Source organism: Lycium barbarum, chromosome 6 (genome assembly GCF_019175385.1).
Source record: "Lycium barbarum isolate Lr01 chromosome 6, ASM1917538v2, whole genome shotgun sequence".
In the NCBI taxonomy this organism is placed as follows: Eukaryota; Viridiplantae; Streptophyta; class Magnoliopsida; order Solanales; family Solanaceae; genus Lycium; species Lycium barbarum.
Window position 1 is genome coordinate 128,949,039 of NC_083342.1, and position 16,211 is coordinate 128,965,249.

Below are 16,211 nucleotides of genomic sequence, written 5' to 3' on the forward strand. Positions count from 1 at the left end.
CACTAATAATGTTCAAAGTGGTCCCTTCAACGATCACCTTAATCGACATCATCCTATCGTTGACTCTCCTAACCTCCACCACCTGATCCCTTAAATCACTATCTACTAAAATGCCTACCCCATTCTTATACTTCGATCTACCAGAGAACCAAAGCTTATACCCGTCTACCTCCTTAGCTTTAGGTCCTACCCATTTGGTCTCTTGGACACAAGCTATATTAATCTTCCTCCTCTTAAGGGTCTTAACTAGCTCTATGGACTTTCCCGTTAACGTCCCAATGTTCCAAGAACTTACTCTCAGTCTAGATGCTCCTTTAACCCACTTACTTCTCCTAACCCTCGTCCCCGTCCCCGTCCCTGAACGAGAACATGACCCTAGTCTACCATCAATATCCAAAGCCACGAAAACGCGTTTGAACTAATAAATTAGTCAAAGGTCTAAAGTCAGCAAATGTAGCTACAAATGTATGAACAAAGCATATATATGAGAACCGGAGGTACCAACTCCAGTCGAAATGAACCTGATCGCCGCCGGAAAATACTGTTCACGTCGGGGTACTGTTCACAGCGAAAAAACCGGAAAAGCTTCCGGAAAAATTCGCCGGCGACTGAGCAGCGGCTATCCGGCAGATAAAAAGGGAAAAAAGTAGAAGAGAAGAAGAGAAGAAAAAGGAAAAAGCTAAAGCAAAGTAAATGTAGCCGGAAAAGTCGCCGGCGTTACCTGGTCGCCGGTATTACCTGAATGTGATAGTGGCCGGAAAAGGATCTGAAATATCAAATATCAGATCTAATCTGATCTAAATCTCAGATCTGAATGGTGAAGGGAAGAGGAGAGAGAGGAGAGAGAAAGTTAGAGAGAGGAGAGAGTCCAATTAGATAATGGCTAATGGCTTCTGACTCCATCATTACTTTGCAGATAGTTCGATGATACTGTTGGTGTTCCTCCTCCACTACTGGAGAATTCCCTCCACTGCCGAGTCACTGTGTTTACTTGGGTGTAAAAGTGTACACCAGCTTTGCCTGCGTAGCTCACAGCTCCAATTTAGATACAGGACAAATTAGTAGGACAAAGGCATATGTTCCGAGTATGTTTACCATTGGCATTGAGATCCCCAACGAAAGACAATTCTGAGCTTGCGAGAGAGAAGAGGGGCAAAGGAGCAGGAACAACAGTATTTATGCAAACCTGAGTCCATCAATATGCACAAAATTGTTAGATTTTTCAACAAGTTTCTCAGTTTCTCCATTTATTATTATGGTTTTTTATAAAGGTACTACTTAAAACCACCTTTGCTATTTAAAATAAAGCAAAGTATTGGTTTTGTACAAAAATATAGTTTTTGTATTATTTCACCTTTTAAACTTTTACTGTATTTTTAATCAGTTCTGAATTGAAAGCCTTAATTAGATTGCGACACCTTTATTTATACAGTAATAATTTTATTAATATAACTGAAAGATCCGGTATACTGGCAGTAAACAGAAAGTTATAGAAATAGATCCTCTACCATGGGGCAGAAAGATTCATCCATCTTTCTCATTTGTATTAAATCCGAAGAAAAGATAAACAATCAAGCCATTAGTTTTTTCATAATCCTGCCTTTTCCATTTTTTTCATAAAGATGCAAAAAATCACTAAGATCCATCAAATTATCCCATCTAGTTGTGCTGCTATTGCCGTATCTCACCTCCTGGGAAGAGTTCTTTAGTATCTTTTTTGATTAACCAGGAAGTGTGAAATTACAAGATTAAGTATAAAATGGATGTCCTACCTGCCTTGTTTCAATCTCAATCTGGAATTTCCTCGCAAGTGCCCCGGAGCCCGTGAAGATAGATGTTCCATAGCAATATTTTCTTCATAAAAGCAGTGTAAAAGATAAGATCGAGATAAAACAAAAAACTTCACACATATTTTATAAGTAATGGAGAAATACTTATTTTGGTTCACAAAGGTAATGGCCTCGTCTATGCTATTAGCCTGCACTCAAAACGACAAAGAGGAGAGAGTTCCAGTGATGTTTCACAAGAAATGCACCAAAAGAACAGGGGTCCAGAACCTTAGAAACATAGGACAAGCCCGCATACAAAGAAGAGCAGGACCTAGTATTTCCTCCTGCACACAAAAGGAACAATAGCACTCAAGAATAAAGTTTTTCCATGCATGCATGAAAATTCTCCAGGAATTAGATAAAAAACTAGATACTACCTTGGAAAATTCAATGTCTTCCTTGATATCAGATAATATCGTGGGCCAATGAAGTTGCCCAACTCGTATTTGGGAACCTATTTGTCATCAACAAATGTTTAAGAGAGAGAGAGAGAGAGGAAAGCAGCTTTGGTACCTTTAAGTTGCAAAAATGAACTCCATATTATACCACATTCCTTCTCCTATGTCTAGGAGTTTCTCAAAGAAAATGCAATCATTGGCAGGGAGACTGACATCCAAAAGAATAATCTAATGGTGGAAGGTCTGCAACACTACCTATTTTATCTTTTCATGCAGAAAGAGGCAGACCAAGGAATCAAACTAATAGGTCTTGGTCAATCTGAAAAGAAAAAAAACGCAAACAAGAATCTTTTAGATTTAGCCATTTAAGGAAGTTGTTAATTTGGAGACATGAAACATGACCTCAATTAGAGAAAGAAAATTATGAGAAATTGATACCTTCTGTTCTTCAGGCCTCTGACAAGTGGAGACAAGAAAGATGACTGTTTGACTTCCTATTGCAATTGGTTTTATTTGTTATGTATTCAGAAGAACTATTGCAACCTAGAGTATATGCAAGTATATCTCGCGAAGTAGCATTATCTTTTTTCTTTTGATAGGTTCAAGTACGAAGTAGCACTATCAGGATAATCCAGTATGCTATGAATCTATTACAATACCAACTGTCACATTCATCAAGTTCAAAAGTTTCTTTCAGCAAGTCTATGGAGTTCAATATTTTTCAATCAGCTCGGTTCTCTTTTCACCCAGGGTCCCCTTTTTATGGGAGGGAGGGAGGTTATCTCCATCAAACAAGGCCTGAAGCATAAAAATTGAAAAACACGAAACGCAAAGAAGTGAAATTACCGCAATCTGTCTCCCATCAAGAACTAGTATTGCTCCACTATCAACAATTGCGTGGCTTAGCTTGGATATCCGTTCCCTGGCCTATTGATGGGACACCAAATAATCAGATAAATGAATCCAAGAAGGAGAACTAAAAGTAGCACCAGAATTCATCAAAGTACTGAAGTTAATCTACAAAAAGCAATAACTGCATGGTAATTTTGCAGTACAAACTCGAGATATTCCCGTAAACCAACTGCAAATTTCCTATCGAAGTAGAAACTAGGGTCAACGTATGCACCTGTTTGCTGATTACTGGTCCGAGGTCTGCACCTGGTTCAGTTCCAGCATTTACTTTGAGTACCTTTGCACGTTCTGCTAGTTTATCTTCCCTGTCAGGAATAATTAAGACACTCGGCATATAAATACAGCTAACATGCACTGATCAAATAACTGACAAGCAACAGCAAAATGAAACGCAATCTTGCACCGCATGAGCCTCTGAGGTAAAGATTGGAGCAGTTAAAAGTATAAGATCAACTTGAACTTGGAAAAGAATATACAAGTCCACCACTAAAATGTGAAAAAATGTACAATCCACTACCTTGTCTTGAAACCTTACTAAACTAAAAAAGAATAAATTACTTAACTTAAACTCATCTATTGGTTATTTGCATTTAACATCAGAAAAATAAGAGTGGAACACCCTATAATCCAACTCCTCAAACTCTAAGCAATAACCTTCCTTTTTTTCCTTTGATAACGGTGGCGTCCGCGCCTACTCAACTATTCCACCGCGTACCTGGTAGCTTCCACTAGCACACGTACGCAATAACTTTGTCCACCAAGGCTTAGGCAGATGGGAAGAAATCACCAAGTGTTTTATTGTCTATGTTGGGATTTGAACCATAGTCTCCAAGGTTTGCCTCTACTTCGTTCACTTAGGCAACACCCTTCGGTGCTAGCAATGACCTTCCTCTCCATATATGATAGAAAGGTGTCATTCTTGGAACAGACTAATAAGGACAGTGTGGCAGATAAACTGGAACAGACGGAGTATTTGCTAATGAAATTTGACTCAACTCTATCGAAGAACTTTTGAATTTACAAAAACTCGCAATCGGTTGCTTAAAAGCAATGAATGGACTGCTAAATCTTTCACTTTAATATGTCAAAAGAACTCCCATCAAGCTATCGTAAGTCTTAAAATTCAAAATTTGTTACTCCTCTAACTGTGATCATCCACTTGTCTGAAGTTAAGTTAGCATGTAAATTTGTCTACTATGGAAAAAGTTCTTTAAATTGAAGTGTTAAAGACAGACCTTAATTTTGAGTTTATTCACCTAAAACATTTACAAGCATGTTTAACTTAAGCAATTTTGGATGCTTTTTATCCTTCCGGTGAATAGAATTTGATTTCTTGGACTATTTAGAAGGGCGGGGTGGAGTTTTCTTTACACAAAGAGACTAATGGTAGTCATGCATACATACCAGAAGAATGAACTTTTATTAAGTGACAATCTTTTTGACATCAAGAATTATCAGCGAAGAATATAATAAGCATACAATCACCTTCAAATAAACAGTAAAGTTCTTGCCTCAGCAACAAACAACAGACAAATTGGAATTTAAAAAAAGAAGCTGAAAAGATAGTTGATCAGATGAAAAACTGGAGAATTAAGATGCGTACCATGAATTTGAGCCTCCAACAAAGACCACAGTGTTAATTGTTGTGCACCTTTGCCCTGCTGCACCAAAACCAGCAGCGACCAGAGCATTCAAAGTAGCTTCAACATTTGCATCAGGCATGACAACTGCATAATTCTTGGCTCCCATATTGGCCTGAGGAGAAAAGTTAAAACAGTGAGTTGGTAACAATAGGACTATGTTGCATAGACTAGTATACCAGTATGTTCGAATATGGGTATGTACAAGTATCGTGTACAGTTTTTTTCCTTTTTCTGAATATCCAGTATTTTTTAAAGATCCACATAAAGTAAGCGGCTACTTATAGAAAGAAACTCTCATCTCTCTAAACTTTGTCAGCCAAATCAAGTCCTCATCAGTACTCCCTGTGATCACAGATACTTCTACAGAAAATCTGGAGTGCGAGCTGCAACAGTTTTTAAAATTATTTTTTTATTGGGAACAAGAAGATGTGTTAATAGAAGGAAACTATGTCAATGGAAGATGGGACAAGTAAAGAGAAACCACCTTTCCTAGCAGGGAATCGTAGCTAGATGGAACGACATAGTCAGGATAAACGTGGCTATCCATACGCGTAAATGGACCTCCAGCTGGAAAATATGAAGTGATTCTCCCTATTCATGAAGAAAACAAGCTTCAGTTTCCACATATATCAGGTTAAACGCAAAACAGCAAAAGTAATGTCTATTCTGCTTTAGAATCTGGCTTTCATCAAGTAAAACACAACGAACATATCCAACAAAGTGCAATTTAGTCATACAAATTGTGAATGTTATTTTTCTTCTCACAAATCTCGCTTAGTAAAGACATTACTTATGTCTATATTGCTAGGGCACTTGCATTGTTATCTCTGGCAGCATTCACATGCAGGGATAAATTATCTTATAAAACATCTAAGGATTTTTTAAATGTCATGTACGTCTAACGTCATTCTGGAAACATAGAGTGATTCGCTTACCCAGGCCAATTGGTATCACAGTGAAGTATGGTTCAACCTTAAACTTGGAAATAAATTTTTTGACAGAGTTTGCCTTCAAGGTCATTAATCATGATATAAACGAAAAAATTATTGTACAGACAGAAAAAGTAATAATACCTGGGCCAGGTCGGAAATTTTTGAAAGCATTTTCCACACAAGCATTCTTAAAATCTCTAATTCTTCCCCTATTAGCATTACAAAAAAGAAACGCAACCGCGTCTCTAACTTTTTGAATAGAATCGTCAAAACGCATAAGACCATCTTTAACAATTAAGTTTAAAATGTGACAACTACATCTTACATGAAAAATATTTCTTAGCGGAGGGTTTAGTTCTTTTTTTAAAAGACCAATCGCCTTTGTATTATTAGAAGCATTATCTAAAGCAATACAAAGTGTTTTTCTATAAATGTTAAAAAATCTCATAATAGTAGACATTGAATCCGCTAAATATTTTCCATCATGACGACCTTTTCCTTCATCATATAAAAAAGCTATAATTCTTTTTTGCATAACCCAGTTGTCATCAACCCAATGACATGTAATAGCAAAAAAATCTAACTTGTTAAGACTAAGACCCAAATCAGCGGTAAGAGAAACATTACAATTTAAAGAATTAAATACATGGCGCAAATAAAATCTATATTTTTTATACAAATCTATAACATCCGCTCTACAAGTACTTCTAGGAATACCCTCAAATAACGGATTATAACAACGTTGAATGTAAGTAACAAACCCCAAACCTGAAGGAAAGGAAAATGGTAAACAATCATAAGCTACCATTTTAAAACCATCAAAAGAGACTGGACAACTGTGAAATTCTAGCACAAGAGACAGTATTAACTAGTTAGAAAAAAAATTCAAACAAACTTAAAAATCAAGTTGCGAAGAGTAACTCTGCCCATTTCCAATCTGAAGGGAAAAGGCAAAAACAAAAAAATTACCAAATGTTTATCCAACCAGAAAATGGGACATCCCAAAACTAACACAAGTCCCCAGCTCTATAATGCCACAAATCTTGGGAATTGAAACAAATTCGGCAATCTAAGAACACTGGATAAGAAGAGTAAGGTATCTGTGCATTCCCAATTCAAGTGGAGAATATATAGTTCAAAAAGGAATGGAATGTGGAAAGACATTGTATTGTATCTCAACAAGAAGTAAAATCTGCATAAGAAGTTCCAATCTAGGATTTCCGTCATTATGCAGAAACTCGTGAATCAATGTTAACAGAAAACAAGTTAACCAAACTCAGTTATAATCCAATACATATCAATATGCTCTGGCACAAAACAACCTTAGAAATAGAGCCAAATGCAGAGCCAATAGACCATCCGTTTAGTTCAAACCAAACTGCAATCCCGTGATTTTATCATCCTGAAACCTCCGGAGTTTTATGGATCGAAACTAGAGGAAGACCCGCAAAGTTTCATAGATGAGATGTTGAGGACACTGAGGATAATACATGCTTCGGATACAGAGTCAGTAGAGTTGGCTTCATACAGGTTGCGGGATGTAGCGGTCCAGTGGTATAATAATTGGATATCTTCAAGGGGAGCAAATGCACTACCCCCGGTTTGGCAAGAGTTCACTGAAGCATTTCTGCGACATTATTTACCACCGGAGATTCGACGGGCTCGAGCCGATATGTTTTTGAATCTCAAACAGGGAAATATGAGCGTCCGGGAATATAGTCGTTTGTTGCAGTTTGGAAGTATCCCTTTGCAGATCCACTAGCATTCAAATAAGACAAAATATTGTAGAAGTGTCTTGCAATTCTTGGATCCCAAAACAAACAAAACTTGCACAACATGACCTAGCAATTTTCATCATCTACCATATAAATGAAACGGAGTGAGCAGCATGTACATCGCATTCAGAGAAAAAAGACACACATCTGAACATTAATCCAACTGTTTTTCACTTCTCCTGCTATAGCTCGAAACTGGAATTGAGACATTCTCATTATTGTTGGTAACATATTTTGTAATGCAAGACATAGGCAAAAACTTGCATAAGATTACCCTATTCAAATTAAGGAGGTCAACAAAGCCTTCATCAACTCCCAAAAAGTATCACAGGTTAGATTTTCTATTAAAACGGCGCGGAGCGGGGCGGGGCGGGGGGGGGGGGGGTGTTGAAATCATATATATTCTTGTTTTCATGTTGAAACTTCCATAAAGACCCTAGAATTTTTTTAATGATAAAGGCTCAACTCAATCATGAGTCAAAATCATAACTACGTTCAGGTGGAAGTCAAACAACGTGACAAACCAATTAAATCAGCATCCCAGCTCTCCTTAACTACAGCTAAAAATTCACAATGATCTAGCCAAAGATTAAGGACAGGCTTCATGGCTACAAAGTGTCTGCAAAGCTCATGCTTGTCGAGCAACCACCACCTTCATTAGCATATACGAAGGATTGTCATCAGTGTATCGTGCTATTGTAATTGAATTATCTAACAATCTCCTCTTGTTAGCTATTAAAGGAGCAACATATCTAGATATATGTATTCTTAAAAAAAAAAAAAAAAAAAGATATCTAGATATGTGTATATGGTCTTCACTGTCAAAATAGAAGATCAGGATATCGGCAAAAGATGCTAATAAAGTTACTGGTATTAAACTTGTCGGGAAAGCCCATCTTCGCAAGCAGCCACTTGCTGCGACTTAAAACAATCCAGAAATGCCTTTTAACAACGAATGTGTGGAAGCCCAAGGTACAAGTCGCCCACACAAAAAAATGGATGTGTCAAAAAGAGCACGAACATAGCATTACATACACAGAAACCACACAATAAATGCACTCATCATAAGATATTAAGGTAACTACAGCAAGGAGGAAAGACAAAAAACATCATGATATAGGTAGAAACATCTGACAACATACAATCATCTCAAAAGCTATCCGTTACAAACTTCCGAAAAGATAAAGCACTAGAAGGGCAACTTAAAACGAGACGAAGCAACCTCTCTAAGATTTTCTGAGTTTTAAGGAGCCTTCGCCAACACTGGAAAAGTCTCCGTTCTTTTTGTCCAAATACAATTACAAAATTTACAAGTCTGTTGAATCATAACTCACCAAATTACTCAACCAGCAAATAAAGAGTACTCATACTTCACTTTGTGCTAAGCAGCAAAGAAATATGCTTTATTTGAATATCTTCGGATAGGTCACAGATACACAGAAGTGTACAGCTTATCAGAAATTGCGAAAAGTTGGAAAAAAAAAATTGATATTGCTTGTGATGAAGTTCTGATGCGGTCAACACATCTTTTTCAAAAGCACTCCCAGTTTATGAGCATTGTAGAAACTAATAAAGAGAAATGCTCATTCTATGGCAAGATCCCTTGCGACAAAGTAAAAGTTACATGTTGATCAACATAGATAGCAAAGCCTGTGACCCAGAATTGGAAGTTGAAACACAGATTGTTTTCTGCTGCAATCTTTTACATTGGCGAAACGACTTTGAGATGATATGCTCAACCCTGATTGATGAACAGCATTTTCTTAGGCACAGCATAAGAATTTGACAGAATCTCTTTAGGCAATAAGATAAAGCACGTATTTCTATGTACCTTCCACACCAGCTTAGTGTTTTTTGAGGGCATTCATTTTATCCCTGAGATAGTATAGCTTGGCCCTCCTCACTTTTTTCTTGTCCAGCACCTTTATCTCCTTCAGATTGGGAGAGTACCTGCAGATTATCAAATCACTTAAACATTAGGAGTCATCCAATCTCGTGAAAGCTCTATAAACAGATTATGCAGTGCCTCAATCGCCAATTACAACCATGCTTGACACCCACGTATTTACAGGAATCCAGTGTCAGTACGTGAATTATACATAGCTAAACAATTTTAGATTTAAATTGTGCAAATTATTTTTTTTTTTGATAAGGAAAAGTTACATTAAGCTGATATATAAATTGTACAAGTTAAACAATGCCTTTCTAAATAAAAAGAGAATAAGAAATGCATTATGAGTTCAATGAATAGAAAAATGCGCACTCAAGAAAGGGGATGTCACCAGTACAAGCATTTTCCTGAAGCAGAAGAGTTAAGGTCCCTCCCCTTTGACAGACACAAATTGGATAAAACAAAAATAGTCGACGAGATATTGATATACACGTAGGGAGTCAAGTAAGAATAGGAAACAACACTCCTTGCATGCTAACATTCTGGCAAAGGCCATACTAGTTCTGATCACCTTATAGGCTTATAGTATCCACATCTTTTTAAGGTGGTTATGAACTTAATACTTGTGATATAACCGAAAGCAACATTGCTGTTTTCCTAGAAAATGTTCTTAGGCCCCTAAATTATCAAATTTTAAACATCCCGCCTCAAAACCTTCTTTCCTCTTGAGTGTTACCTTCTCACTACAAACCAAATGAAATATCCAGATTTAACTACTTCCGGGTGAAAATTGACCTGCTTTTCCTAGAGAGTGTTTTTGGCACCTCAATTACCAAATGCTAAAACACCCCACCGAAAGTGTCTTTCCTCTTAGCTTTCACCATCTCCCTGAAAATCAAAAGAAATCTCCAGATTCAACTATCTCTCTGGGTGAAAATGGTCAGGTTATTAGCACTCCCCACCCTCTAGTTACCGTAACAGAGATAACGGAAAGGAAAATGTGCGAAGTAAATGTCCTTTGTATTGAGATGTGCAAAATAAATGTTACTTATATTATCAGCTGAGGATCATTCCACAATATCATGCCAGTTCCAATCATTATTGGCAAGCATCAATCTTGTGACTTTTTCTACCACAACAGCTCTTATCATAATGATTTCAATCAGGTTGACTTAAATTTGCTGAACAGTGCAATAACATAAGGAAATAGCAACATAACCTAAATCTAGCAAGTGCAAGCCGCATTCAATTAAGAATGTAACAAACACACAAACCAGCCAGTGATGACTTACAGATGAAATAGGTTTTCAACCCCAACTCCAGCCACAAGTCTTCTTAATCTGAATGTAGTATTTAAACCCGCGTTGCGCCTTGCTATCACTATGCCTTTGACAGTTGAAACACGTCTCTTGTTCTCCGGCACTTCCTGCAATATAACCATCAACATATACCAGTAAAACAACAATTTCCTTTTCTTTTTCATTATACTTTCTTTTAAAGATGGGCAAGCATACATGAAAGATATATGCAGGAATTTATTTCTACCAAATGAGTCCAACCATACTTTTTTTTTTTTTGGTAAAGATGAGTCCAACCATACTATACATCATATGTGCACCAAACATAAATTCCACAACCAAAACAACACCATCTGGTCAATGCTTGTTAAATAGGAATCGAAAAATGAGACATGATCATTTTAACAGAAGCTTCTATACCACTTTGAGCTGGATAATATAACCAGGCTTTATATCAGGAATCTCGCTCTGCGCCCTTACTTCTTGAACAGCTTCCTTATCAAGAATCTACATCACAATAGAAATAGGACTTCCATTAGACATTGATGACATAATTAGTCTCTTAAAATTTTTAAAAAGGGAAAAAGGCTAACAACATAAACCATCAGAGAATGACGGAAGCTATATTTGGCAAAAAGCTCCTATATTGTATACCTGCATTATATGTGCTGCTGTTTTATCAAGTCTCTTAAATTTGATACGTGGAGTTGTCAAAGAAGAAGCAGAAGCATCTTCAGAAACTTGGGAAATAGCACCTGTCGTAATGAACCTTCTAGGGAAACTTGGGACCATGGTAGTATCTTGCGATAAACATGATCCATAAACCTTGTAAGGCGATGTCAGTGAAGCATGTCTGTTAACAGACACGTTCAATCTGGTCTCGAACAAGTTCTGAAAGAAGTTCCGGATACAATAAATCAAGCATGAGAACTTCAGAAGAAAACAATACTAATTTAATTTAATGCTAGAACACTATTGATTAACGTATTCCGTGGAGTGGAACCACCTTAACGGCATAAAATGTAATGTTTCATTCAAATTATTTGACACTGCAAAGGGCATGCAGATCCATATTCCATTAGCCACAACATATTCATGCCATTATAACATAACACATAGTCAGCTTTAAATCGCTCCATCAAGAACATACAGATATTCAAGCACGTGTGCTTATGGAGCCTAGAACCATACTAATATAAATCATATTCAACTTCTAACAAACTCAATCCTATGTAATTAACAGACTAAAGAAGTTCCAACAAACTCTGATATTGTAAGTCGCTCATTCAACATTGACAATCAAATACAAGTAACAAGCAAACATCATTCAGGATTTTCTTCGACAACACACACCATAAGACCAACACATTGTTCAGTATAATCTAACAGTCAATATATAAAATATTAAGGAGATAAGAGTGATGAGAACTTACTCCAAGCTCAACTTCCTTCTTCGTAGAAGCATTTCCTGATTTACAAAATTCAAATGAAAGATTTTCAACTCATTACCATTCAATATACAATAAATACATACAATTTCACAAAAGAAAAAGGAAATCAGACACAATCCAGATCTTATGTCTCCACACAGGTGCACACAAAAACACAGACACACGTACACACACACACATAAATGGGCGGAGCTAGGGCGTCGAAAACTTACACAGCATATATATAAGGTCAAAATTATTTTTTAAGTATATATGCCATATGTTGAATCCCTTGGCTTCTTCGTCTGTTTACTTTTTTATATTTTGGATCCTGGCTCCTCCACTATATGCATATACATATATTACTCGTTCAACTCTATAGTTCAAGCTAATGACAGTAAATACATACAACATCATGACAGAAAATCAGAGATAATACAGATCTTATGTCTCCAATATACACATATTATATGAGTTTCAAACTGAAATTTGGATGAATAATCCGTTTATTTAGTTTTTATCTTTTTTCCCACCTTCAGAAGGATAAAGCATAGGCATTTCTATATGTATATATTAATCGTTCAACTCTATTTTTCAAGCCAATGACAGTGAGGTAAATAGTACGAGAAAGATGTGAATAATACTAGCGTACCAAATTCTAAGCTAAAATGTCTCCACACCAATAATACATACAACATCACAAAACAAAAAGGATATCAGACACAATCCAGATCTTATGTCTCCACACATCTAAAATAAAATAATCAAAATGAATTCATTGGCTTAATACATAGCCAGCCTCTTAGACAGCCAGAATATTCCACTTAGACGTTTGAACTAAGCCCTGTTTCAATTGAACACCTCAACTCCTAATAAAGTTTTCAATTAGACACTTTCGGTTCAAAATTTGGAAAAACTTTTGTGCGTGTTTTCATTCGTCTATTATGTAGTTAAGTTAACTAGATAAATATTTCATCTCCTTTAATTATATGCATCAACCTCAAGTAGAAAATGCCTAGGGTTTTACGGCTTATTGAGGCGAACGCGTATAAAAATGCAAAAATAAAAAAGTACTATAACTATTAGATTTCTAATGGTGATTCTAATGAATCAAACACAGACCCCCCCCCCCCCCCCCCCCACACACACACACGTGTATATATTAATCGTTCAACACTATAGTTCAAGCCAATGACACCGAGGTAAATAGTAGGAGCGAGATGTTTAATAATACAAATTCAGAGCTAAAATGTCGAAGATAGACACACACACACACATATAGGCGGAGCTAGGGCGTCAAAAAATTACACTTTTATTTATATACTATATGTTGAATCCCTTGGCTTCTTCGTCCATTTACCTTTTTATATTTTGAATATCCTTATTAAAAATCCTCGTTCCCGGCACTATATACATATACATATATTAATCGTTCAACTCCATAGTTCAAGGCATGTTTCTAATGAATCACACACACACACACACGTATATATTAATCGTTCAACTCTATAGTTCAAGCCAATAACAGCGAGGTAAATAGTAGGAGACAGGAGTGAATAATACAAACGTACCAAATTCAGAGCTAAAATGTGTCCACACACACACACACATATATGTATATATTTAATCGTTCAGAGATAATCCAGATCTTATATCTCTAATACACACACACACACATATTAGTTGAGTTTTAAACTGAAATTTGGATGAATATAATGAGGTAAAAGTTACTCGAAATACATGAACAGTAATAGTAGCGTACCAAATTGAGAGCTGAAATTCCGCAAATACAGAGCAACACAAGGACGAGAAATCTCCGATGAAACATTGCATTTTGGAGTTAGGGCTCGAAGCTGCGAAGGTACTCTTCTCCACATTTCTTTCTGGAAAAACCTAGAAGCTTCTAGAAGCAGCGGCGGACCCAGGATTTCGTGCAAGGGGGTTCAAAAAAAAAAAATTAATGTCCACGATAGTAACTCACCGTAAAAGCAACACTAGGCATAATGTAACGGGGTTTCAGTCTCCGATAAGCGACACTACTTACTGAGTCCCAAATTTCTCAATTAGTCAAGCAATCTATTTTTTGACATGTTCAAAGTTCAACCATATTTAGATCTTATAAATAATTTCTCTCACATGTACTACAAAAGAAGTAAACATTTTCTTTAGAAAGTACCAATGTAAACATTTTCTTTAGAAAGTAGCAATTTAATTCATATTATTGAGAAAATGAGCAGTGAAAGGTACAACTTAAAAAGACGTAAATCCCATTACAAGAAGTTAAAATTAGGAGTAACCAGAAAAACAAGAGAACAAAACCAAAAGCCAACATACAGGGAAAGAGACAAAAGATATCCTTTACTAGAAAAAAAGGTGGTTGCTTGCTCTAATATTTCATGACACAAGGAAATTAACTCCACAAGATATTGAGCAAACCTTGATGGATAACGGAGTGGGTGAAATTTCAGCAATCCGGAAGATTTATGGAACAAGGTTGTGTTTCGAATCTTGGAAACGGGAATTGGGGATTATTTCACTCTATTGGGACATGGGATCCTTTTTTATTTTAAGTTCTATTATTATTATTTAAAAAAAAAAAAAAAAAACCTCTAGTTTGCCCCCAAAACTTTCCTAAGTGTTAAATATTTTGAAGTGACGTGTTTAGATATGTTTTAAAGAAAAGAGGATAGTCAATTGTTGTAGGCTGGTTTCGAACTCGGATCATTTGACAAAAAATGAACCCACTTCCCCACTGGGCTGAGTGTTGCTTTCTAATTAAGTGGAGTCAAATTTAATATATACCTGTATCTATTTTAAAAATATATATGTATATACAGTATTATTTTTCAACGAACCCACTTGACACCATGTGGGTCCGCCTAGAAGTTTCGGAAATGACGTCGTTAATATAATCGCCTGTGATTGACGGCGGCCAACGGCGAAAGATGAAAGTGAAACTGTGTGTGGGTGGGTTTAGAAGCAAGTAGCATTTGGGGTTTAACATAAATAATATTTTCTTAAAAAATAAATTAAAAACTTTTCTCTGAATTTTTTTTTAAAAGGATAAAGGGCCAAAAATACCCAAATAGAGCAAAGTTGCGCTTATTTTAACTTTCGTAGTCCCAAACATGCCCCTATCCTTCGTGGATTGGTTTAGATTTCCCCCTCATAAAACATAACACATTTGCCCTCCATTTAAATTTGGTCTTACATTTTGTGTTTATCATGAGTAGACTAGCTTATATTCAACCCTCAATGATTTAGTTATTCCCTATAACTAATTCTTATATTATTAATACCTCCATAACTTTAATCAGCTGTCAAACAACTCCTAATCGTTCAACTCTGTAGTTCAAGCCATGACAGTGAGGGAAAGCGTTTTAATTTGAGTACTATACATAAAGAAAAATATATGCATATGTGAATTGTGATACCAATTAATTGACGATATGTTTTAGTCATGTCAGTATTTTATTTGGGTCATATACTTTCTAGGAGTGTTTTTCACCATATCTAAAATTTTGAGACCTTGAGAATTTATATAGCCTTAAAGATAGGTAGAGGTAGGCCGAAAAAGTATTGGAGAGAAGTGATTAGGCAGGACATGACGTAGTTGCAGCTTACCGAGAATATGACCTTAGATAGGGGGTTGTGGAGGATGCGGATTAGGTAGAAGGTTAATAGGTAATGGAGCGTTATCTCGTGTATCCTTCCATACTAGTTGAAATAGTATTATCTTTGTTGCTCCTTGTCCTTTGATAGTTTGTTGCATTTACTATTACTTTTTTTTTCATAATGCTTATTTATATTATTTTACATGACTTTTTTACTTTCATCAATCTCGTCGTGCTTGCTCTTGAGCCACTTTTTTGTCACGCTTTCTCTTGCGCGGAAGGTCTTTCGGAAACAGCCTTTCTACCTCCCCAAAGTAGGGGCAGGGGTAAGGTCTGCGTGCACCCATCTCCGGACTCTATTTATGGGATTACACTATGTATGTTGTTGAGAATTTATATTATCCACTACAACTTATTAGAATTGATGCCCGGTGTTAAATCATCCAGTATCTAAGATCCACTGTCCTGACTAATTCGAAGTCGTGGCCT

At 36.3% G+C, this 16,211-nt stretch overlaps 2 protein-coding genes across 8 annotated transcripts; both read right to left on the reverse strand.

Annotated features, from left to right (window-relative positions):
* Nucleotides 1-898: 898 nt before the first annotated feature.
* On the reverse strand, nucleotides 899-7,292 carry LOC132598859 (uncharacterized). Of its 3 annotated transcripts, XM_060311988.1 has the most exons (11): nucleotides 5,856-7,282; nucleotides 5,267-5,373; nucleotides 4,743-4,894; nucleotides 3,354-3,444; nucleotides 3,074-3,154; nucleotides 2,483-2,546; nucleotides 2,207-2,283; nucleotides 1,935-2,113; nucleotides 1,773-1,854; nucleotides 1,096-1,186; nucleotides 899-1,020 (listed from the first exon to the last, which is right to left on the reverse strand). In XM_060311988.1, exons 1-6 carry the CDS (start codon nucleotides 6,520-6,522, stop codon nucleotides 2,523-2,525), a joined length of 1,122 nt encoding a protein of 373 aa, XP_060167971.1. In that variant the 5' UTR covers nucleotides 6,523-7,282; the 3' UTR covers nucleotides 899-1,020; nucleotides 1,096-1,186; nucleotides 1,773-1,854; nucleotides 1,935-2,113; nucleotides 2,207-2,283; nucleotides 2,483-2,522. The 3 variants fall into 3 exon arrangements, with proteins under 3 accessions (XP_060167971.1, XP_060167970.1, XP_060167969.1); XM_060311987.1 differs by lacking the exon at nucleotides 2,483-2,546 and having other exon boundaries at nucleotides 5,856-7,288; XM_060311986.1 differs by lacking the exons at nucleotides 899-1,020; nucleotides 1,096-1,186; nucleotides 1,773-1,854; ... (1 more) ...; nucleotides 2,207-2,283; nucleotides 2,483-2,546 and having other exon boundaries at nucleotides 2,555-3,154; nucleotides 5,856-7,292.
* A 1,572-nt stretch (nucleotides 7,293-8,864) lies between these two features.
* On the reverse strand, nucleotides 8,865-14,699 carry LOC132598861 (large ribosomal subunit protein bL19cz-like). 5 transcript variants are annotated; one of them, XR_009566704.1, is made up of 9 exons: nucleotides 14,545-14,699; nucleotides 13,871-14,011; nucleotides 12,112-12,146; nucleotides 11,333-11,569; nucleotides 11,099-11,185; nucleotides 10,673-10,806; nucleotides 10,176-10,268; nucleotides 9,321-9,439; nucleotides 8,865-9,230 (listed from the first exon to the last, which is right to left on the reverse strand). XR_009566704.1 is itself a non-coding variant. In XM_060311989.1 (8 exons), exons 2-7 carry the CDS (start codon nucleotides 13,983-13,985, stop codon nucleotides 9,334-9,336), a joined length of 714 nt encoding a protein of 237 aa, XP_060167972.1. In that variant the 5' UTR covers nucleotides 13,986-14,011; nucleotides 14,545-14,698; the 3' UTR covers nucleotides 8,865-9,230; nucleotides 9,321-9,333. The 5 variants fall into 5 exon arrangements, 4 of the variants coding, with proteins under 4 accessions (XP_060167972.1, XP_060167974.1, XP_060167973.1 ...); XM_060311989.1 differs by lacking the exon at nucleotides 10,176-10,268 and having other exon boundaries at nucleotides 14,545-14,698; XM_060311991.1 differs by lacking the exon at nucleotides 10,176-10,268 and having other exon boundaries at nucleotides 13,871-14,008; nucleotides 14,545-14,692.
* Between the last annotated feature and the right edge of the window lie 1,512 nt (nucleotides 14,700-16,211).